We start from the raw sequence: 24,972 nt of genomic DNA, 5'->3' as shown, positions 1-24,972 counted from the left end.
GTTTTAAAATAGAGAGAGGTAAATTTAGATTAGATATTAGGAAAAATTTTTTTACAATGGGGGTTGTAGAGCACTGGAACAGGTTGCCCAGAGAGGTCGTGGATGCCCCATGCCTGGAAATGTTCAAGGCCAGGCTGGATGAGGCTCTGAGCAACCTGATCTAGTTGGGGATGTCCCTGCTCCTTGCAGGAGGGTTGGACTAGATGACCTTTGAAGATCCCTTCCAACCCTAACCATTCTGTGATTCTATGATTCTATGTATGTATATATGTATACATACATATACAGACATATATGTTTATGTATATGTGAAATATACCTGACCTATACCTCACAAATATCTCTGGTTTATCCATGTAATTATCCAAGAGTAATTTTTTACTAATCAGAAAACTTCAAACAAAGCAAAAAAATCCACCTTTCTCAATAACTGAAGCCCCCTATGAGTAGTTTCCCAATGTTTAGACCATAAGAAAGGCCCCGTTCATTCAGACTAGCTTTAAGTGGACGTGAGAGACAGCTTCATATCCTCTCCTTCATACTGAGTGCTACTGGATGTTTATAGAAAACATTAAAAATGTGTAGTATTTTCTTTTGTAAGTACCCTCCCAGAACCTGAACAAAGGAATCACTGTCAAAAATCTGAAATTGGGCAGATCACTCAGCCCTGTTGTAATCAAACATCTAATTGAAAACTCTGTGAAACTTGTGTGAGGCCTAGATTAAGCTAGCTTGTAGCACATGACAACCATGTTGAACTACTGCATTCTGTTTTCATATTCCTTGCATTGTTTAGTCTTTTAGGTTAGGAACTTAGAAATCTAGAAGGAAAAGAGATGTATGAATAATTTGTACATTACCTATATGTAAGTAGATACAAAAATGTGATGGACTTATACTAAAGGTATACTAGAGGAGTCCAGTTCTTAGTGAGTTGGTGGGTGCATTTGTGTTTGTACCATGCCGTGCAAAACAATTTTTCTACTGTTTTGTAGCAATACATTGTTGCTGTTCAGCCTAGTCAATTCTGAATTTTTGGATGTTCTCCACTAGGCAACAGTCAGTAAAGATTAAAAGCACAGCAAAGACAAAATGGAAAGTTCTAACAAAGTTATGTCATCTTTCAGCGTAGCTTCTAACTCAGAAGTTAGGCAGGAATCAAACTCAGTGTTTGGTTATTAAACATCATAGCCTTATATTGTAGTTTAGGTTGAGAATCTGTGTTACAAAGTACATGAAAGCGTTATTCTTGCTGAATTTTGTAGTAAACATGAGGTTCATAAAGTCTTTATGTCTGTAAAACATTTAGTTAATGAAAGTCAAACATGGATAAAAACAATTTACTCTGATTTACAGACTCCCTTCATCTGGAAACAGCTGCTTAATGTTCTTCTTAAAAACACAGCTTGATTCTTTCAGTATTAACAAGCTATTATTGTGAGTTATATCCCTCTTTCAGTGCATAAATTCACTTAAAGTGAATGTAGAGAAGTTTATAAAATGCAAGCTTAATGTTGTTGTAACATATGTTGCAAGGTTTTTAGCAGTGACAGTTTTGATGAAAGACATTTCTACTTTGCTCTCATAAATAAAGCTTTCTTCTTGCTTGCCCTGCTTTTTAATGTCTAAGAATCTGTGTCCCCTCTCAATGCCTCAATAAACTGTAACAAGATTATAGAAGCGTAATAGACCCTGGTTTGTGTTTTCAGCCCTAAATGCATTTATTCTTAAAATAAGTCAAACAAATGTATCTCTAATTCTGAAATATCTTTGAGCTAGAAAATTGTCAAGAACAGAAAAGAAATCCTGCTTGTTGAATCTCAGTTATGTCCCAGAGATTTACCGAACAATATAGTTTTGTTATTTGTGCTGTGTTTTCTTAAACTCTTTATTTGACGGCTACAGAAGCAGCTGGGTTTGGTTTGATTTTATCCATCAAATTGTTTTGACTGTTTTTTTTCAGGCAGAATTCATACAAACATCAAAATAGCTTGAATCATTGTTTTGTGATTTTTTTTTTTCCCCAAGTGAAAAAATACATACAGCATTTCCAATATAAAACACGTTTTATTTTTTTCCTTCAAATAATAATCCAGTTTATAGCTATGATAGGTTAGAATTGTTAAACTTCTGTGTATGATCCAATCGTGAATTGTGCTTGCCCAGCAACATATAAAATATAAACCAGAAACAACATTCCGTCTCCATCTGATGGCCTGAGAGCATCACAAGCTCAGGATGCAACGAGACTGCTTAGACTGTGAATGCGAGAAGCAGCACATGTCCTTGGAAGTTGTTTTCTCTGCGTCTGTCTTATGTTTATTTTACTTTCCTGAGCATCTCATGAAAAGATGAGCTGTGAGCCAAGTAATGGAGTAACTGAAAGCATGTAGGGTATCTTCAAAGACTTGTCCTTTTCTGAAAAGAATTTGTTTTTCTTTTCTTCTTGTATTTCAGCACATCAGTAGCCAAGATGTGCTTTGTAAGTTTACATACAGTAAGCATTATGCCAAAGTCGTGTTTTCATGGTTGGTTGCAGGGGTTGGGCCTTGTTTTATGATTTGAGGTGGTAGTTGTCATGATACATAGAGCTGGAGAAAGTAAAATAGAAATGTTCTATAATAAGTAATGTGAGAAAAATGTTCTTTATAGACAATTAATCAACAGCGACTTGCAAGAAGACAGTTTGATTTTTAAATTCAGCGCTTTAAACAACTGTTAATTTTCTCTTTTTCATGGGGGAAAAGTATTCTAGGCAAATGTTTTGTTTTCTTTTTATACAGTTTTGTTACTTTACTATGTTTATTGATGTATTATTTAATGCCCTTTCTAGGTTGACCGCCAATCCCAGTTTATTCAAGGCTACCGAGTAATGTATCGCCAGATGTCTGGCCTGCCTTCTCCAGCTGTATGGCAGAATTTGGAGGTCAAAGTCCCAACTGAGCGTAGTGCTGTCCTTGTGAGCTTGAAAAAGGGCGTCACTTACGAAATTAAAGTTCGCCCTTATTTCAATGAATTCCAAGGAATGGACAGTGAATCAAAGTCTGCTCGTACGACCGAGGAAGGTTAGTAAAGTGATCAGAAAAGCAACAGGCTTCCATACCTAGCTGTGAATGTGAAATCAAGAGTGACCATTGTGGTTATTGTATGCATGTGTACGTTCAGCTCTATTTCTTCCACATGATTTCTGTCTGTTAGATATAGAATTGGCATTAGAATTCAATATAATATTCATGTAAGTATTCCATGAGAAAGCACTGAGCCAGTGCTATATTCTTCTGGCTGATATGTCCTTCTAATGTCCAGGTGGCTTTGGGTCTTCCAAAAAGTGTGCACTGCAGTGACTCTTTTATAACCAGTGTCACTGCAATAAAATACTTTGGTCTGCACTTTGAAAATAAAACTAATAAATAAAACCTTTTACAGAAGAGTATTTGATAGTAAGCACTTCTTTCTGAACGGATAATAATGTAAAAGAACAGTGGCTGGGAAATAGGGACTAGTGAAGGACAGATACTTAAGTAGTCTGAAGGAACTCTAATCTGAAGGGCATGCCACTTTAGTATTTCTGTTAGCTTGCCGTTCATGAAACTGCTCTATTTAGTTATAGGAAGATTTCCTTAGGCACCTTTCAAGCCTCTGTGAAACACGCAGGATGTAGACATAGTAAACAGTTTACACTACTGAAATGCATAAGCATTTATATCTGTAGCATGTAGAGTGGTATATAGTTTTGCTAAAACATATGCACTCCACTGCTGTTTTTTTATTGAAAAGTAAAAGGAGTGAGGTGAGATGTAAGTCACTTTCATCTTTTTCTCTTAGAAATGCAGAAGAAACTTATCTTTCTACCTATGTAATGCAATCTTTGCATGGAGAATCTCTCCTGTAAAAGTAGAAGGATGATCATAACAATGAGGGTTCATCTCTCTGTTTCATTGATTTCTTTCAAAGCAAGGGAGAGAAATACTGGTGAAGTTTCAAAATGCTTATATGGTTTCGGTGGGTTTTGAGTACACTCTTTCCTTCCTGTTGAAGATGTATCTTAATCATTTACAGTAGTCTCCTGAGGTTTAATTTAGTGCTGATTGCCAAGTACTTTTTAATTTTAGAATGGATTCACTTATTACTCACTTTTCTCTTTGATTTGTAATGATTATTGCCCAACAAATAAGTAATCCTGAAGATAACTTGCTTGCTGTTCATACTTTATAGATGAGTAAATTCGCTGTCCTGCAACACGTAGAAGAGCATGTGGAAAGCATTGTTCAAGTCTGATTTAGAATTTGGGACTTTACGTTTCCCTTTTCTTTGTTCAGACTATAAAGCCTAAATCAATCAGTACAGAATATCTTTGCAGCAGCATGAACAAAGCTTTTTTTTTAAAAAAAAAAAAAAAAGAAAAATCTTTCTACAGGTGGAATTGCTTTTCTAGAGTTAAAAGGTAGGATTTTGTCCTCCCACTAGCAGATTTTCTTCTTGACCAATTTCAATTGGTTTTTGTTGTTTATTTAGGTCATCTAACTGTCCCTTACTAAAGGTAAATTGAGAACTACTGAAAAACAGAGAAGATTTTATACCTCCTGTCTATTTCTATAAAATGCTAGAGGAATTACATTTTGTTTTATAAACCTCAGCTCCCAGCAGAGTCTGTCAGGTAATTTTCTACTTTAAAGGCCACTTTGTTCATGTGGAATAACTTTCCACATAGTGACCATTTAAAAAACTTTTATTGCCTACAGATATGCATAACTCACAGCCTAGGATCCACTTTGTAGATTAATATAACCTTCCAGGAGTCTGTTTACAAGTATCTCTCTCAAAAAAAATCAGCCTATAACATGTAGTATTATCATCAGACAAATGTCAGCCCCTGTAAATAATTATTCCTCTTGCTTGGGTGATAAAGTTAAGTACTTCCAGGAGAAAAGTAAGATGTTCAGTAGATGCAGCTCTACAGATATTTTCTTTTATTCCTCCCATTATCTTCATAATTATATTAGTGTTCGCATATTTCAAAAATAACATCAACTAAATGTGTCATGACAGTGATTTGCTTCTCATTCAATGAAGAAAGATGGCAGTCTATTTAAAGGTACCCCACCTGCTGTGTCGCCTGTGATTCCATTTTGAAAATGAGCTTTTTTAGACTTTTAAAAAATGTCAGCTATACTATTTTAGAAAATAATTCGGAAGAGTGATACGCACGTTGGAAGTTTTTTTTCAACATCAAAACAAATAGCCCTGCTAAAGGCAAAGTATGACGAAAAGGTAGTGGCAGCTTTCTGCTGAATTTAATTTTACATGCGATGTTACTTCTGAGTCCTACCTCCAAAAATAAATTTTGCTGCAGTTAGACTTTTCCTCTAGATCAGACATTTGTCACAGTTCAGTATCCATCCATCTCCTGCCTCTTTGGCCCTGTGAAGGTAACAAATGGAATTCTGTTTGGCTGCGTCTGGAAAAGATGAGCAGCGATTTGGGTTCTTTCATATCTGTAAGAAGAAGCTGAGCACTGGAATAATTGACCTGTCAAGAAGCAGGCAAGGTGTTCTCCACAAGCCAGCAGCAAGGGAAATGAGAAAACGGTTTAAAAAATGTTATTTTCCAATGTGGTCTATTTAATAACTGCAGCAGTGTCAGACGAGTGGCTTAATTTATATCATGGTGCCAGCTTACAGAGTGATATTATCAGAGAGAGGAAACAGAACTGTTAGATACATATATGTGTATACACATATGAAAAAAAGCTAAATAAAATATTTTATTTTATAATTGTCGCTATTTGTTTCACACTTGCTGTAAAGATAGGTGATTTTTTTTTTTTTCAATTACATCCACTCTTTTAAATCTCTTTTGGAATAACTTTACGGAATAGTATTTGTTATGCATATTGTTTGTCACCACAAAAATAATGACAGTTGGTAATGGAAGTCTCCTTTAGTTTTCATCAGGTGCTATCTGTCAATTCCTTCTTACCTTAGTGCAGCTCCTAAAATGATACTTTCAGCTGCATTCATCAGCTGCAATTTTAATTTTGCTTCAAACTTACCATGTATCATTAAAAAAAAAGAAAACACACACTGGTAGGATATTAACTAGAATATTCATGCAGTTTAAATGCAAAGACAAATGAATACAGTATGTTTTTCTTCCAGTGTTAGAGTACAGTATTCATTTTACATTTCTTTAGCATTTACTCTCCTCTTTCTGTGTGTATTTCCAGGTATGTGTATATAAGAAATTATATTTCTGAATGCCCTTTGTGTTTGAGGATGAAAGTAAATACGTTTGTTCCACTGTGCTCAAAACCAAAAAAGTTACACAATGTTAAGCTTTGCCATTTTTATTTTTATATTTTTCATGTAAAATGTTTTTCTAATTAATATCACACACATACATTTATTCATGATTTTGTTGTTATTGAATAACTTGAAGACTTTTAAAATGCAAATTTTTTTACTGTGTGGCAAATTATTTCACTTGCCATAAAATACACAATGCAACTATTAACTTCACCAATTTTATGCTTTGCACAATTGCAAGGAGTAGCCCAAGGCCACCTTTCCATGCTTCACTCCGAGTTTCACATTTCTCCCCTCCAGTCCACTGTTTCCCTGAATCGTTCAAGGTCACAAGGACTCTACCAAGCACTCTTTACTTTGCAGCTGAACCAGCATCTGAAAATGTAGTTGCCAAGATGTGCAGCCTCACAGGACAATAATACATGTGTCGTTTTTCCTCGAAAATATTTTTTTTTCCTAATGTAATCTTGCATGTCCCTTGTCTCCACCTCTGATACACACCTTGTGTGATTCCTGCAACAGGCTATTCCAGCTCTTCAGGGTTATCAGGGTAGGGATTTGAGCTCAGCTTCTTGAGCCTGTGCCGGGCCAAGTGGTGAGAAGCATCCGAAGTGGAAACAGCCAGTCTAAAAGACGCCGTGGGGAACAATAAGGAAATCTGAATTGATTCAGGAATCTTAAATACTCCTGATATCTGTGGCTGTGTTTAGTTGTGTTAAACCTGCCAGACTTTAACACAAAGATGCCAGTGGCTTTTTGCTTTTCTGAGAAGCATGGTCCAAGGATCTTCATGCCATCAGGAATATCTGTTAAAGATAAGACTAGAGTCCTGTTGCCATAGAGCTCCGCAGTGAAGGAGTCCTCTCTGAATAGGAATACTCTAGACCAGGGACCTGGATTCAGGGAGCCATGACATACGACGTGAGATGCCCAAAACCAGAGGGTCATCTCGATTTGGCACTGGAGCAGGGAGGAGTCATAAATATTTTAGGGTCTGGTACAAGGTCTGCTGTAAGTCTTCAAAATAACCTTCCATTTTAAAAATAAATGTTTTAAGATCGTATTTAAGGTGATGATAAATACATGGAAGAAAAAATATCCATAAGGATGGTGTTATTATATACAAAGTCATCACCCTGGAATAGAAAATGTCTAAGCAACAGGCTTCTGTGAATTGAAAAATTGGCCTGGAGAGGTATCATTATATGCTCGGTTTATTAGTTCACACTTTCCTAGCCTCTATCAATTAGTTTTGTTGAAGACTGGAATAGATGGACTGGGATAAATGGACTAGATGGATCCTAGGACCAGTTCAGTGCAGCTGTTATCAATAATATTTTCCCCAGGGACTATACCTTAATACATAGCACTTTGGTGACTTAGCTTGCCACTGCAATGGAGTTTCAAGACTAGCCTGGAAGTAAGGGAGGGGAGAAGGGGGACTGCAAAAAGTTTTAAGTGGCTGATGAGGGACATATAGAATCATAGAATAGTTTTGGTTGGAAGGTACCTTTAAAGGTCACCCCTGTCCAACCCCCCTGCAAGGACCAGGGACATTTTCAACCACGTCAGGTTGCTCCAACCTGACTTTGAATGTTTCTAGGGATGGGGCATCTACCACCTCTCTGAGCAACCTATTCCAGTGTTCCACCACCCTCACTGCAAATTTTTTTTTCTTTATATCCAGTCTGAATTTGCCTCCCATCTATTCTAAAACCATTATCCCTCGTCTTATCACAATGGGACCTGCTGAAGAGTTTCTCCCTGTCTTTCCTATAGCTACAGCTATGGTGGGAGAGCTTCCTCATGGAGATGCAGCAGATGCTCACAGAGGGGACTTTTCTGTAGCAGAGTTGCTGCGCCACTTCCCAAACAGCAAGTCCTGAGCCAACAAAAGCACCGTGCTGCTGGTGTAGCTGCAAGAGGGGCTTTGCCAGCCTAGCTCTGATCACTAACGCTATGATTTTCTTTTTTTTTCATGCTTACAGCCAAAGTGGCAGGGTTGGCAAGTAATTGTCTTGTAGATGTGGCCTTGATATGCAGTGGCCAGCCAAACAGCTGTGAATGGCTGAACTGAACAGAACTCTGAAGAGAAAGCAATTTGCCTAGGGAAAAGAGGACAAAAGTATATATCTGACCTTACTTAGCAGCATCGCATCCCTGTCCACTGGCATTTGATGTAAAGCCCTGAACATTTTAACCCTTTTCCACCTAGGAGCTGCAAGGTTTTGTGTTTGAACCTGTTAAGTTAATGTCTTCTAGAGAACAAATAGGGAATTAAAAAAAGATCCTTAAACATCTACTGCTCACGTTATTATTAGACCATGTGGGGAAAGAGGAATCAAAACACTTTTCAGGCTGGATGAAGCAGCCTTACATTATGACTTAGTTGATATATCCATACTTATCCGTGCATATTATGGAAAACAAATGCAAGCATGAGAATAATTCCAATACAAACTGAAGAAATGCTAAATATAAATAAATGAGGAATGTGTGTTGATGTGTATTGATTCTCCATTGCCACAAATTCCACATTGTCATTCAGCGCTATGCTTCTCTTTAGAAAGGCATTTTTCAAAATTGTCAGTGCCTAACAAAATGTGCATACCTAGGCCTGCGGAAAGTGTATATGTTGTATACTGTCTGCTTGCTTTTATACTGTTTCAGCAGAATTCGTGCTCTAGCAGATGGATTAATGTCTCGCTTCTGTCTGTTCCTTCTCTTTGGTGTAGCTCCAAGTGCCCCTCCTCAGTCTGTTACTGTCCTGACAGTTGGAAACCACAACAGCACAAGTATCAGCATCTCCTGGGATCCTCCCCCTCCAGATCACCAAAATGGCGTCATCCAGGAGTATAAGGTAGAAACGATGTCTAATGGGAGGGTTGCGTGTTGAAGGAAACAGCCTGCTTGAATTACAGAACAATAGCACTGTTTATGGATTTAGATTTTGACAATATTTACAGCTGCCCATATAATTGTATGGAGAGAGAGAGAGAGGAGTGACTGCTTATGGATTTTTTTTAAAAGCAGTACTACTATTATATTCAGAACAAAAAACCCATGAGCTAGCTCTGAAAGAGAGTTGTAATTGCCTGCTACTTCAGAGTGCTTCTCTTTCTAGCTTTTCCCTGCTGTGAAATGAGAAGAAGGGTTTTTTTTGGCTAAGGGCCTCCGCAGTCTCAAGACAGGCTGTGAAATCCCCATCTTTCTGCCTTCAGTCTGGCAGAAAAGCTGGCAGGAAAGATACCTCTTCTTTCCCCTGCAAAACGCTAATCTTAGCACTTCCAGGTCAAAGTCAAGGGCTGTGGCTCTGGGAGAATACAAGACTTCTTCCGAGCACTACCTCTGTCAGGATTCACAATTTAAAGTGCTAGATTGTTTGCTCTGAGGAACAGGTTAAACACCACTACTATATCCAGAGTTTGTTGGGTGAGAGTTGCCTGAATTGGTTATATTTTCTCCTTCTTTGTTGTTAAGATGGCTCAAAGTATCCACTCCTTGTATATCATCTTAAATTCTGTTGTTGTCTGTAATGTTGTTGTCTGTAATGTTGTTGTCTGTGTTTTCACAACATGGAAAATGTGCAGTATGTTATTGGGGTGGAGGACTATGGAGAAAATGATCAGGCAAAGTTCAGCGTTGTCACAGTCTTGTGACCATGGAACACACTGTTTGTTAAATAACTTTACTGTGGCTGGTTTGTATACCTAGTGTGAAATTTTAAATTTAAATAGAGCAGGGCAGCTTTCTTGACAGTCCCACAAAGGGTGGAAGTGGTGGATGCAGCTTATTTCACACTAAAAGATGTAATTTTTTTTCCCTGCTCTATGTTGAGGGAATGCAGTATTGAGAAGGGAGAAAGTACTTGACTTTTAAATCAACTAATGGTTCAACCTCTTCCAGTTTGGCCAGAGGGATGCAGTAAATGCTCACAATATTTATGTTTAGCATAGCACTTCTTTTGTTTTGCCTTTAGTCAATATCAAGATTTATTAATCCCAGTATTTTATTGATCTCATTTTCATATCATTTAATAATTATCTTTTGAGTTAATTGACCTTGGTACTGACTCCAGTATAAGTCTATATTAACCATCAAGGGCTTATAGGCAAATAAGTAAAGCACACTCCCAAACCACAAAAAATGTAGATATGAAACAAAATGGACTGATGGTTAATAAAAGCCATGTTCCAGGTGAGTGCTCGTTCCTCTGGGCTGTTTATAAAAACAGGTGGAGTCACTACCTATTGCATCCTTTCTGTGTTATATTAGGTGACTGCTTGATAAGTGAGCTGGGTATAGTGAATGTAGTGCAAAGAGTCTAATACTTCCTTGAGCATAAAATGACTGCTGAGGTTTCACAGTCCGTTTTCTAACAAGTTGAATGTAGATCGGTTGATTCCACTTCAAGCATCAGAGTTCTTTTAAATTTATTTATGAAATAAATGCCTTTAATTAGGGGAATCTCAGAGCTGCTGGTCCTAAGACCAGGACAGACAAGGAGTGAAAGAATAAATGCAATACTTTCTCACCCTAATGCATTCTGGTTTGCAAATAACATCTACTCTAGTTTAGGAGAACGAGGGTTTATTTTGCCCTCCAAGTCTTTTTCAGTGTTTCACAGAAAAAGAAGATAAAGTGTGACAAAACATTGAGGGTCAAAAATATGGGTAAAGAGAGCATTGCTGTTGCATAGACACATCAGACGGTTGTTGACAGCAGTTTTACCAATACTGCTGTCTTCTGCTATTATAATGATATAGTGTACATATGATAACTTTATGCATTGATTTTTTGAGTGGTAGTAAATGCTTTCTTTAATAATACAGAAGCAGTATGTGCAGGGAGCAATAACTGAAGGAGAATCTCTAAAAGGTCTTAGTTTTGAAACTTCTTTGGAACAGCCTATGGAAAAATGCTAGAGAGAAACATAGCACTCTGAAATCATAGACCATTCTCATCACAAAGTGCCAACTGAGATTATAGAGTATTTTTTCTGTTTAGTTAGAGAGTAATTGAGTCAGGAACTGATATCTGGATTCCTGAACAATGTAAGTAATCACAAAAGCAGCAGTAAAAAGTGAGTTTATATTTACTCAGTTTCAAAAATTTCACATGTCCCTGTTGTGCAGTGAAAGGAAGTTGAAAAGAATTCTGAATTTTTTTTCTTCTTTAGTACGTGTACTTATATTATTTGGTGTCCTTTTGCTATTCAGTGATAAATTAAGAATGAAAAAAAATGTGGATTTTTGTTTAGGAAAGGTTTAGTGGTAATCATATTGCTGAATAAGATTTCAATTAATGTGTAACGCCTCTTTTTCATTTGGATGACTCTGATCTGTGCTTCTAAGAAGTGTAACCACAGAATTTGCAGTCCATGGAGAGCCAGGGTCCAGAGAGGAGTTTGCAAGCAGTCTTTCCAGCTGGCTTTGTCCTAATCTGGGATAGCCTGCTGAACTAGATCATCCCAATTCCAGCTGCTCCAGGAGAGTAACATTGTTAGAAAGTCCACAATAAGTGATTGTCATGCAGTGCCTTGATATGTCATATCTATGCACAATTGTTTATGATTATGAAGAATTTCATATTTTTAACACATCGACTTTTGTCCCAGATCTGGTGCCTAGGTAATGAGACTCGCTTTCATATCAACAAAACAGTAGATGCAGCCATTCGGTCTGTAGTAATAGGTGGCCTATATCCAGGTATTCAGTACCGTGTGGAAGTTGCTGCAAGCACCAGTGCAGGTGTGGGAGTAAAAAGTGAGCCACAACCCATAATAATTGGTAAGTGTTTGTCTGTTTTGTTGTTTTATTTTACCTGTTTTGACTTTCAGAAATGCTGTTGTAAATCACTTCTGGAAACATAAAAATCCATAGAGCATAAAAATGAGATTTGGATAGAGCTAGTTAGTTAGCTTTTAACATCCCACTGCCTGCTGATACTGTGTCATATGTTCCCAAGACAGATGAGAAAATGCGGATTATCTAGTGAAAGTGATTTAATATTTTTTAAATGAATTTACCGCTTCGGCAAGTTGGAAGTGGTGGACTTACGGAACTAACTGCTCGAGCTCCCTTTTGCTCCTGTTCAGATGACTGTAATATTGCCTTACTCGTACCGTTGGTGCTTAAGGCAACTATTTACAGTTGGTTTTTTGAACGTTTGAAGTCAGTGTTTCTCAAGTATCCCAAGCAGATGAGCTTCCTCTGTCAAAGAATAAGTGGCCTCTATTCCAAATGGAGAGCAAAGATAGTATTACCATCCCTGCCTTTGAAATGAGTGCTTTTTAGTAGTGGTTTCCATGCTGAATTAATTTCCTGACCTGAGGGAAACACAGATTCTGTTTCTTCTGAAATTCTTCTCAAGCATAAAATATAAAGGCAAGAGCAATAATAGAAGTAATTGAGCTGTGCGAAGTAGCACCTCTTTTGAATTTTTTTTTTATTTTATCTGTGTGATCTAATTTAGTTATTACTTAAATGGGCTTTTGTTTGTTTGTGGGTCTTTTGTTGTCATTAAATACTTACTTTCTGGAAAATGTTGTCAACACAATGTTCCAAACATGGACTATTCTTTTATATGTAGACCTGTAGGAAAGGCTGTCCCCTAAGCATTGCTTAAATGTTTAATGATACTCAGGTTCGCTATACATCAAAACAGAAATTGGAGTATGTCAACTTTGAATATATTGTCATTGGAGAAGGAAATATAAGAGTGGAGGTGAAGGTAGCACTGGTTTTGGAGAAAGGCAGCCACAGCAACGCCAAAGAAAAGAGGGGAAAGAAGTTTTCTGGAACTGAAAACAAGAAATTTTTGAAAATGCAAGAAACCTATTATCTAATAGGCCTAAATTTTGGACTTCTGTGAAAATAGCTGATGTGACCAGTCTGTCATTGGATTTGCTTTGAGCAGGGCTTCTTTTTCACTAGATAGTCCATCTAGCTGTGCATTAAACACATTGGGCTTGTTCCAGCAAAACACTTACGTGTGTTTCATTTTAAGCACATGTGTAGCTTGTGTCACTTGATGTGTTGTGAGTTAAACTTGCGCTGAAGTGCTTTGCTGGGTGATTCCCAGAATGCTCAGCCCTGCATCTGGGTACAGCCCTTCATCCTGACTTTTTCCTTATTAAAAGTCACTAGTGTAATCAAGAGTTAAATGTGGAGAAACATCATCATGAATGGGAAAACGTTATAGAGTGATTGTATTATAATGAATCCTATACGGCCTGGTGCTTGTACTATTTAACAGCTTCCAGAAAGAATGAACAACTGTAGAAATACTGAATTGTGGCAAGAGTAGGTCAGTGATGCAGGAGAGTTAAGCCGTGTTGCTAGACAGTATGACTTTCACTGTTATGAAATACAGAGTTTAGTGTATAAAAAGAAAGATGATGTTATTCTTAAATATAAGATATGTTCTTCTAAGAAGATTTTTTTTTTTTTCTGAAAATAGTTGAGTGTCATGGTGGATATTCAACTGCTGAATTCCCAGACCAGTTCTAGATAACAGACCCATGACAATCCAGAAAATAAAACCAGGAGAATATGGAGCAGTAGGAAGTATATTATTTCTTTAGTTAGAAATTGTGTCACTGTTACAGGAATCCTGTTCCCATACATCAAGCAGGACATTGGAAAATTTTGTTGAAGACTTACAGAGAATCAATAATAAATTTTTTATGGTCACTATTGATATGCTAAAAAATTTCACTTGGAAAGTTAGAAATAAAATTGGAGATAACAGTAATATTGGTTAATGGTATAGCTATTATTTCTCTTCATCAGTTGGCCTGTTCACTCTTACATTCCATTACTGGCATAATAATATGAGGAACAGCTGCAAACTTTCACAGTAATAGGTAAAATCGAATCTGATGTATCTAATTAATTTTTGGTCTGACAAATTAGTTTTGTTCTTTGTTACTCTCCAATGGGAGGAAGACATTATATTTCATTATGTTTTTGTCTTCAGGAACAATGGAGCGTTACAGGTCGCATACTTCCCTTGTCTATGTTCTAATTAGTTGAACTGACAGCATTGTTACAGAAACACCTGCAGTATATGAAATAGTACACCGATAACTTAGATGACATATTTATTACTTTTGTTTAAATATTATATAAAGGAATACAAAATTAATGCCGTTTGTTTCCCCAAACTCCAAAGATTATATTAATTTTATTACGCGATGTCAGTGGGTAACATTCGTCTGTATCCATTTATTTTTCAGTCATCGAATTCACAAGGCAAGTTATTTCAACATTTGAATGAATTATTACTTTTGTAGTTGTAATTGCTAGGCACTGAAGGGTAAGAGCAAACAGCCAGACTGCAAACTTTAGAAGGTAATTTGGAGACAGATTGCACCTACCCATAGAAGAGAGAGAGAGCGTAAAGTCCACTAAAATCTCTTCCCAGGCTCTCTGTAGTTTGCTTTCACATCCTCCATTCTCAAAAGACTGGTTTCTGACCTAAGAGAAGAAAACAAGATGTTCAGACTTTTTGGAGGCCTTAGTGGGAAACAGTTGTTCTTTTCTTGAGTCAAAGAGTGTTCTCTCCCAAAGCCAGTGTCTCTTAAGCACTTCCCTGCCTGGTCTTCTCCACAGCTGCCTCCAAAGCAGCGCTGATACTACCTGTTTCGTCACTGTCCCACTGCTTTTACCTCTCCTCCAAAGGGCACAGAAATTAACTGAAAGTTAATGGCAATTAGAGCAACATCAACTCCCATGCTGATTTCTACTAGAAAATCAATTGTGTGCCTGGAAGAGCGTGCCGTAGAGTGCCTCTTTATAATATTTTTACACTCGGCACTTCCTCCTTCAGCATTGGAGTGCACCTATAGATTGGTTCTGTGGGCAGAAAAAAAAAAGGGGGAAAATCCAACAAAGGAGCCACTGCTGCCTCCCTTTGTTTCCTTGTCACAGGATGGTTTCAAAACTGGAAACCTTCGAGCCTTTGGCAGTGGCAAGACAAAATAGTTAGGGATGGGGAATGACAGCTGCAGCTACCAGGCCCTGGTGCTAGTAAAGCATGTACTAGCATGGCCAGTATACACTGGTACACATGATACCAGCACTGGTACACTGCCTTTTTATACCTTAGCGGGGCGTAGTGTGTCAGCATCCTTCTGTGGGACCTATTTTGTTTGCGAGAAGTCTGTTTTGTTCCTTGCATAGAACTACTGAAAGCAAGCCAAGCTGTAGCACAGTTTCAACAGTCTGTTTGCAAAAGCAGACGGTCATCATTACTAAATATTGACATGGCGCTGAAAGAGAGGAAGCTTAATAAAATCACTGAGATCATTAACAGTGTGATAGCCATATAATGCAAAGCATCACATTTTTTTCTGGGTAGCTCAAGTCCAGCTCTGAACACAACTTAGGCCGGAAGCTGCATCTTGACTGGGGCAGAGCCGGTCCTCGCAGCAGGTGGACGAGCTGGGGCAGGGAAGGCACGCTCAGGCCAACGGGCCCTCTGGGAGGGATCCTCATTCACAACCTGGCTGCTGAAAACTTGGAGTGTCCTGCAAAGAGGTGCCCGTGGAAATGAACCTGGAAGTGTCAGACTTCTCGCCTCTGCTTTAGCCAGCGACCTTGTTTGTCTGCTTTAGGCTGAAAGCCAGTGTGCCGACACAGGGGCTGTTCTGTTGGAAGAAGTGAGCGGTAAATTTAAGTGTTGCCAAATTGTAGAAGAGGAATACGTACATTTTCACAGCAAGGCATGATACTACAATACTTATAATAATTTCCTCTGAATGACCATTTCAGAGTTTTATTACCATATTCTACTACCTTTATAAGTATGTGATAGACTCTCGTAATGGAGAATCATAGCGTTTGCATCTTTTCTGTCTCAGCAGATGGCTTTTCAGCATGCATACAGACATCTGATAATACTGCATAAACATTTCAAGGATTTAGCTATATAAATGCTTTTGCTGGAAGTGATATATAATTCTTTCACCAATTTCAAAACTGCTGATGTGGGCAGTTTGTATCAATTGCACATGCAATCAATATTCATATTTTTTTCAGAAAAATATGTTCCACATTTCCTAATTTTAAAACTAACTATTTTTGACAAGGGAAGGTTTGAAGCAGAAAACTGCTGGTCCTGGAACTATATGCTTTAGCATTTCCTGAATTTCCATTCACATTTTAAATGAGCATTTGTTTTCAAGCCACACACCAAGCTTTTTCTTTTAGAAAAGCTCCCTTTTAGAGAAAAAGGGGGGAAAAAACAGCAGGAGCACCTACTGAAATTTACAGGTTTCTAATGTAATGTGCACAATTTAAGATCCTATATAGTAATTTTTGATGCATGTCACTTTAATTGGTGTTCCATGTCATAATTATTTGTTACAGGTTAATGTTAAGAATTTGTCATGCCTATTCTAGCTGAAAAAAAACAGCATCTGTTGCTCTGATTGTTCAGAGCTTACAGTTAACTATGCAAATTTTTGCTTTTTGTCAAAGCTGGTGCACTTAGGATTTGTGTGGATTGTTTTCCCCATTAAATAATTGCTGGAAAATGCATCTTTGCCCCAGTTGAAAATACATATATTTTTGTTTTTTATTTTAAATTTGGAAACTCTAACATACAGCAAAAACAAATGAGTTAAGTAAGGATTTTTGTCATGCTGACAACAATGAGAGAAGGAACTGTCTTTTGATGTTGTAGCATATTTTGTATTTGGATTTCTTATTTGGAAAAAGCTATTTATTGATTGCTTGATTTATTTTTTTATTGGTTTCCTATTATCCATTTTCTCATAATATTATTATATCTATAATTATTTAAAACCAAGCCAACAAACATGTATATTTAAAAAAAAACCAAACCACTCTGGACTGTCATCTGTTAGATTACTTGGGAGAGTGCTATAGAACTATCTTTTCAAATATATGTTTGCAAAGTTGGAATGGATTATGGATTTACTTTCTAGAAACACTGGTTTGCAGATGTGCATTGGCACTCATTAAAGCTCTCCTACTGTGAATAATTCTTCTGAGGTGCATTGCTGTTTTTTTTTTTAAACTTTTTTTTGCAGTACTTGGATCCTGTTTGTATTACAGAATCTGTAATAACAACATTCTGTCGAATTTCTTTTGTGCAGGAGGTCGTAATGAAGTTGTCATCACTGAAAATAACAACAGCATAACTGAGCAAATCACTGATGTTGTCAAACAGCCTGCCTTTATAGCTGGCATCGGTGGTGCATGTTGGGTAATTCTGATGGGTTTCAGCATCTGGCTGTACTGGCGCAGAAAGAAGAGGAAGGGGCTCAGCAACTATGCCGGTAAGAACGGGAACTGTTTTTACCATCTCCTCAGGTTCTATCATGAAGAGAACAGGTGCTGTTAAACCTATTTAAAAAACATGTTGGACTTACAACAAAGGTGGCCTGGGTGAATTTTGTATGCCTGTTTTAAATGTATGCTGTGAAAATGCTGGTGTATGAGAAGCTTTAAATGCATTGCTCGGTACCACATTTCATCATTATCATAAGACAGTCTTTATTTTTACATCTCCAGCACATCTAGCATAAAAAAGTACAAAGAGGATTAACTGTACCTCTTTCTCCTTGCTCAGAAGGCACTCTGTTAGCAGTCTGGCTCCATTTATGTGCTCAAATGTGAATTAGACTAAACCCTTATAAGGAAGGTTAGAGAGAGTATTCGGTCTTCTGCTTCTTCATTCCCATGCATTTCCATGTCTTTGAAGCCGTGTGCATGGGAAATGAATGGAGGCACTTAATCAGTGACTCTATACCTACACCTGGAGGAGAAGACAGTGATATATTAGACAGAGAAGTGTGGTCAAATTTTACCTATGGAAGAAGCGATGAAAACTCTTGTCTTGGAGGTAGAACACCTTGGAATGCCCTCACAGTGTGATCCTTCTTGCACCACATGTGTTGCTTCAGTTACAAATTAGATTTGGAAACTACAGTTGGAAAAACAAATGCATTTGCCAAATGAAAATATTTTCTTCCTCTCCCAGCCTGTTTGTTTTGTGTATTAGTCTATGCTTCAGAATTCTTTTGGATTTTTAGGAAGTCAGGTGAATTAGCATAAAACTTTGAAGCCTAATTTAACACAAAAAAAAAGACTGTTCTTCAAATATTGGGGTAGGTTCTCTTGCAGTGCTTATTAACACTTAAAAAGAGAAAACATTTCCTTTTTGAGCAAGATTTGCACAGTTGTGGACACAGCATATTTAATGGTGACATTATATCACACTGAAGTTACACTAGTACTCTTCTATTGACAACTTATCACACGCAGACCTGAGGACACAGGTTCCCCAAGTTTCTGAGCATCTCTAACAACTTGGCAGAAACTGAAGTTCATTCCCTGCTCACAGCCTCCTCACCTTGATGTTAGCCGTCGTCAGACTTCTCAGTGTCCTGACTGGGCTCACTAAACCAGAAGGAAACTATTCTGTGTTGGTTTTGAATCCCTGCTGCTGGCTTAGTTTTCCACTGGCTTAGTGAAACAAGACAGCTCAAGAAGAAATCAGTCGAGCAGTGGAAGCAGAGGGAGGAGAGACCCTTTCAGTAGCTCTTGGACTGACTCAGTTTCTGTTGAACCTCACCTTGCGTCACCTGTATCGTTTATAGGATATGCGTTTTGCCTAGGCGTTTTTTTGTTTCCTTTACCGGCAATGACTTTTATTCTCTGAGAGGTGGAGTGTTGTTAATTGAGAAATTAATATATATCACACACACTTACACATATGTTTATATCAAATATCAGTCTAGATCTCAAGATTTTTCATATTAAGAAACATCTGTACTGTTATTCCTCTTAGGAAACAGTCCTATACATAAACTTTCAACACAAGCTAAGACTACGCCTTTTTTTAAAAGCGGAATTATTAGTCCTATATGTGAGTTGGCATGTTGGGGATAGGGAGGGGAGATTGAGAGCAAAGTCTGTTACACCTTAAAATGCATAGCTGTAAATAATAGTCATTATAAACAGTGTGTCTCCTGCAACCCATTCCTTCTCATGATGTTTGCTGCATCTAAGTGTGATGTGAACATTGCATCATGACACAGAATTCCCATCATCAGAATGATGAAATACTGTATGCTTTCAACAAGGAAAGTTCATAACAGATCATGCTTCAAAATTCATCTTAATGTTTACAATTTGGAGAACAGCATGTCCACACAGAAAGTCTTCAAACGTGACTGTCAAAATTCGCTGCTCACCTTTCCAACCATCATTTCTCATTGGCTGCTGGCTGGTTACTGCTTTAAGCTCAGCTGTTATGTCCTGCTTATGATATTCAACCACAACTGAGTAAATTCCAGAGGAAAATCGTGCCCTGCAATTAGCGCTTATTATCAGGGTGTGTAACTCACAATGTGTTTGCTTTCTTGTTTTGCAGTTCAGTCCTTCACCTTCACCCCTGCAGGTACTGTCCATTAGTCTGTCTCTTACCTCACCAACATATCATTGCAAACATTAGCTATTTAAGTGTTTATGGACATGTGAGATATGCAGAATTAAACCAAATACAAAGACAAATACTTCTACTGCCTATCTGTGATAAAAATGTAGCATTCATTCTCCTAGTGATTCCAGGGGAATGTGAAATTTACCACCACTAATGCCTCTGTCATTGTAATTCTGCATACTTCTTATTCATGAAACTCCTCCAAATAATGCAGTTTTGAAAGTAATTTGCAGGACAAGATGCTTGAAGTAACTTAAGATAAACAAGCATTAGTGATATATGACTACCTTTTTATTTTAAAGATCAAAAAAATGATCTTGAACATTTTTGAAGATCTAACTGGAGAAATTGAACTTTCTTTGACCTTAGCAGTTAATTGCATATACGTTGGCCTTACCATGAGGTGTTAAAATTTTCAAGCAATCTAATCATTACTCTATGCACACATTTTCTTTACAGTGTTTTTGAAATTGAAGCATTTCCTTTTTTTCTGCCTACCCAATTCAAAGCTGATATCCTAGTTTTTATCTCTTCAAAAAACATAGCATACAGTAGACCATTATCATAAGTGTGATTAAAGATATGTGAAGAATAAACAGAATGTGGCTGAAACAGCAGGTTACAAACAGCTTAGTCTGTACATACAAACATATGGATACCCAGGAAAAATAGAGTATACAATTAATAGTAATAATTAATAAAAATAATTAGCTTCTGCTCTCATACCTAACCTCAAGATCCAAAAACTCAAAAATAATTTTAACACAGCATTACAGTGTAAAAGGCTGATAAATCTCAGCATTTTCCAGGAAAAGCCTGTAAAGTATTTTTGTGTGTAGCTTGGCCCTGCAGTTGCACTTACCAAAGCTGTCTCTTCTTCTGTCCTCTCTGCCATCCATGTGATAGAGGCATGTCTCCTACTGCACTGCTGAACCACTCCTCATGCTCAGCTAGCTGCTTTCTCGCTCTTGCTTGTCTTCAGTCACAGCTTGAGTGTTTAGCTTGGCAGGGAAGAGCAGATGACTGTCGAGGCAGATGAGCGAAGGTGGTGGTGTCTGCCCCAGGGGCCTGTGACATTTTGATGGAGAAGTGTCCTCTTGGAGAAGCTCTGGAGGCTCAGGAATTGCTCCTCTGGCTTCCAGGCAGATTTGTTCAAGTTAGTGTAAGTTGTGGCACAAGACATCCTGCCCTAAATGCTTTACTTGCTTTTCTTTGAGACACGGCATAGTATTTTTTCCAAAATGAAATAATACATCTTTGCATTCGGTTCCTATGATTATGCCACTGTCAGCTGTCTGTGACTGTGGTGAATTTTTTCCATTGGCTTTGTAGCATACATTGGCATGACACAAGGTTCTGCTGGAGCCACAGTGACTGTGCATGATTCAGTGCAGTTGATCCATATGTGCTGAGCAACTAGGATATGTCAGAGGCGTTGCCAAAACCTTGCTTTTTCAAGAATAATTTTGACATATCTTGAACTTTATAGAACTATAACAGCACATAGTTCTATTTCCTGGCCTGTAATAATTTCTGGAGACACAGTAGTCAAGTCCAAAAAAAAAAAAGTTGTTAATTAAAAAAAAAAACCCTTGTTCTTACAAAAGAATATAGTCCTTTTTTTTTTTTAATCTTTGTACGCAGAGTTCCCTAAGAAACATAATTAGTTCTCTGATATTTGAATTTGCCGTTGATAATATAATTTAGACAAACATATCTATGCTTGTGGAGGTTTGATGACACTCACAACTGTATGTTTTTCCCTTCAAAGTTATGATTCATAAACAGTTTGGTTTCAGATCTAAATATTTAGACAGTGGTATGTGGCTTTCAGAATCTTAGCAGAGACAACTGTCAATAAAGTTTTACTAAGGATGAATTTATCCTAATATATTCAGATTTAGAAAGTGCACACTTTTTGTTCAGACATCTGCTTTTAATTCTTCCTTTAGAAAGTTGCAGAACCTGCTGATTTGGCTGTGTAATAAAAATAATGGAATGTATTAGTGGAACATTCATATACTTACTCTATTTCAGACACAAAAAAACCCCCCTGTCTTTTCAGTTATTTCTGATATAAATGGGCGGGGGGGGGGCGTTGGTTTGTTTTTCTTCAGTTGTATTTGCATATGTGTAGAACTTAAAACACTAAAAATAGTTGTTTAGAAGTCTGGATTCTGCAGTTAAATAATTACTTGCTAAAAAAAATTCTTTCATGGTCATTCACTGGGACTATTTGTTATTTGTATTCTGTTATTAGGCACCTAAGAGGTAAAATTTCTGCAGTGTGACTAAACTACTGTAATACTGTGTAGGCAAGAGCAAACAGCAAATGTCATGCAATTGGTAAAGGTTTGTGCCAGAGAAGAATAATTGAGTTAAATTCATTAAGCTTTCTGTCTTTGGGAACATTTTCATAAGCACTCATAGATGGTCACAAATAAAGTGACACTGAAGATCATAGCTAAATCTTTTTACTTATTTTCAGTTGAACTGACTCCAGTATTTACAGAGCCACAATTCTGTACATCAGTATTGCTCCACGTCCTTTTCCCCAGGCATCGATTCTCGGTAATATCAGTACTACAAAACATATGATTTTCGACTATGTTTGTTAGATTACTACTGAAAAGTAGTAGTGTCATCATCTACAGCTGTACAGGAAGTATACATTTTTGAGACCATGACATACCATCAGCAAAAACAAATCTGGCACACAGACACTAAAGACAAATATTACCATTTTTCAGTCATCTGTTCTGTGATATAAAGGATGGATTGGTCTTACGTTTGTGAGTTTCTGTAAAAGCTAAAGTACTGCTGCACTGTTACTGGGTTTTTTGTATTTTTATGGTTATCCTTTACTCAGATTGCCTGGATATAAACATGCACTGTGGGTTTCTATATGATGCAAGAAAAGATGGATGGCACAAAATAGATATCTGAACACTTCTCATATAATAGATGAATTGTTTCATTCCCATATTACAATGACAGAACAGAATTTATTTATTTTGTACTGGAAGTTGCAATTCTATTTTCACGTTTTGGTGTAAGGAGTTATACAACAAAGGCATTGAATCAATTTGTAGAAATAAGAGAAATTTCATTTATCTGCTTATCTTTCCTGTGCCCTCAAACTCATTGTGCCACTACCTGCTCACTTGAATACTCAGGTGTCTTCAAGTGTCTACGCCATCAGTCATGCAAAGAGAGCAAATATGTATTTTCACTTATGAGTAGGTAAGCTTATTTAGTGACTACTGCTCCTTGGGATTAAAGATTTAGTGAAACTGAGTAAACAAAAACCAAATTAAAAATAGGTGGAGAATTGTGGAATGCTACACATTTTAGGAGCAGCTCCTGAAACTGTTAAATGAGGATAAATTGTTTGACAGAGTCATCCAAAAGTAGACAGAAGATTTGATGGAATTTTTATATGCTGATTATCTGTTCTGAGTTAATACTTATTAAAAGAGGATTAATCTACATTCATATTTGAGGAACAGCTTATCAGAAAAAGGAATGAGACTTGGCTGGAAACATTAAAGTTTTCATTTGCGGTAGGAAAATGTGGCCTACTAGAGATAGGCATACAGAAAGCTTTCTAAAGCTTTCTGAAGCTTTCTTGCCTTAGAATGTCAACTTACTATACATTCATATTTTTCCAGTTCTAGCAGGCACGAAGATTAAGTTTAACCTTGTCAGATAGTATTAGTAAATGATTTGGGTACCTTCTTATATATTTAATAAAAAGCATGTGAAAAGCTCCTTAACGTGTGCTGTTCTTCATACAAATATATACAATATAATTTTCTTAAATATTTATGCATTTAGAATGCATTTTGGATTATATTTCTGCATTTTTACAGTCCTTGAAGTATAAGCTGGTGGGGATTCCTTGAAAATTTCTCTAGGCAGAGGTTGTTTTTTCATCTTCTTTTGAAAACCAATCTCAGCCCTGCAGGTCTTCAGCCTTTCTAAGAACATATATTAGATGTAAAGAGTATTGAAAGAGCTTTTTTGCTTCCCCAGTGATAAAAAGCAAGGGAGATGGGTGGGTCAGTGATAGGGACATCCTTCCTTTCCTCCTCTTACATTGCCCCTTGAAATTGCTCTGCTTCTTTTTGAAGAGGAGACAGGATGAATAAAGCCAGCTGTCTGTGTGTTTTATTTTTGCAGTGACATCTACATCCTGCATTGCATTAAGTAAGCTCCCATTCAGGCGTTTAAACTTGTTTTGTAATTGCAGAAATCAAACTGCAGGCAAAACTGCTGACAAAACATACAGCAGGAAAGATAAACATAGTGCTTGTGTTGGCAGCCTGACCATATCTTCTGTTGTTAGCTGTCTTTCCTTTCACAATATTGATGCGAAAAGAAAGGCATCTTCTCTATCCAGCCTCAGGTAGCCCATTTATGGATGGCATCAGGAATATGATTTTTTTGCTGTAACATCCTGATGACATGTCTACACTTCAAGAGGAATTTTGGCTAGCTTGGAGCCTTTTCCACCAAGAATAGTAACTAAGATACTTTCCTGTTTTCTTGTTTTCTTATGGAGATTATAACCATCCATGCATTGGTATACACGTTGGAGGGTAAATAAAGGAACCTGCATTCCTTCCCAGTTCCGTACACATCACATAAGCCAGGCACAGTCTTCCCCAGGAAAAACAATGTCACTGCAAGACAAGTTGTTTTTTTTTTTTAATAAACTAAGCTGAATCTTTTTTTTCTAAAAACAGTGTTTATATTGGGAAGGTATAAGATTATTTAATGTAGGAAAAAAACAGGAAACAGTCACTACCACCAGGATCACAGATAGAAGGAGAAAGAGTAAATGCTGTGATACCTGTCTCTTCTCAACAAGCTCATATGCCGCAGCCAATCTGCAGCAATTATGGCTCTAGTGAAGATGTCTTGTCTTCTTGATGTGTTTCTCACAGCATGCCTTGGAGTTTTTTCCGTAACTCACTACATGGAAAATAAAATATGTCTGGCAGAGATTGCTGCAATCTCCTACTACTCCTCCATTTTAGCTTTGCTTTATAAAGGTACACAAGAGATATAAATATTTTTTAGACCACAAGTATCGATTTTTTTTTCCATATGACATGTATAGGTAAAATCTCACACACCTGTATGTCCTATATAAATGGTGATAATGTTACTTTAAAATTATTTCTGG

At 37.2% G+C, this 24,972-nt stretch overlaps 1 protein-coding gene across 1 annotated transcript in view; it reads left to right on the top strand.

The window, feature by feature from the left end:
- Positions 1-24,972, top strand: part of ROBO2 (roundabout guidance receptor 2) — a 474,965-nt gene that overhangs the window by 395,925 nt on the left and 54,068 nt on the right. Inside the window, exons 15-18 of the mRNA XM_086763780.1 lie at positions 2,834-3,065; positions 9,041-9,165; positions 11,923-12,094; positions 17,431-17,613. Coding sequence (XP_086619906.1) covers positions 2,834-3,065; positions 9,041-9,165; positions 11,923-12,094; positions 17,431-17,613 — 712 coding nt within the window. The remainder of the gene's footprint in view (positions 1-2,833; positions 3,066-9,040; positions 9,166-11,922; positions 12,095-17,430; positions 17,614-24,972) is intronic.

This window comes from Chlamydotis macqueenii, chromosome 1 (assembly GCF_036417535.1).
Source record: "Chlamydotis macqueenii isolate bChlMac1 chromosome 1, bChlMac1.mat, whole genome shotgun sequence".
Taxonomy (NCBI): domain Eukaryota; kingdom Metazoa; phylum Chordata; class Aves; order Otidiformes; family Otididae; genus Chlamydotis; species Chlamydotis macqueenii.
The sequence above is the reverse complement of the archived record's forward strand: the minus strand, read 5'-3'. Positions and strand labels throughout refer to the sequence as shown.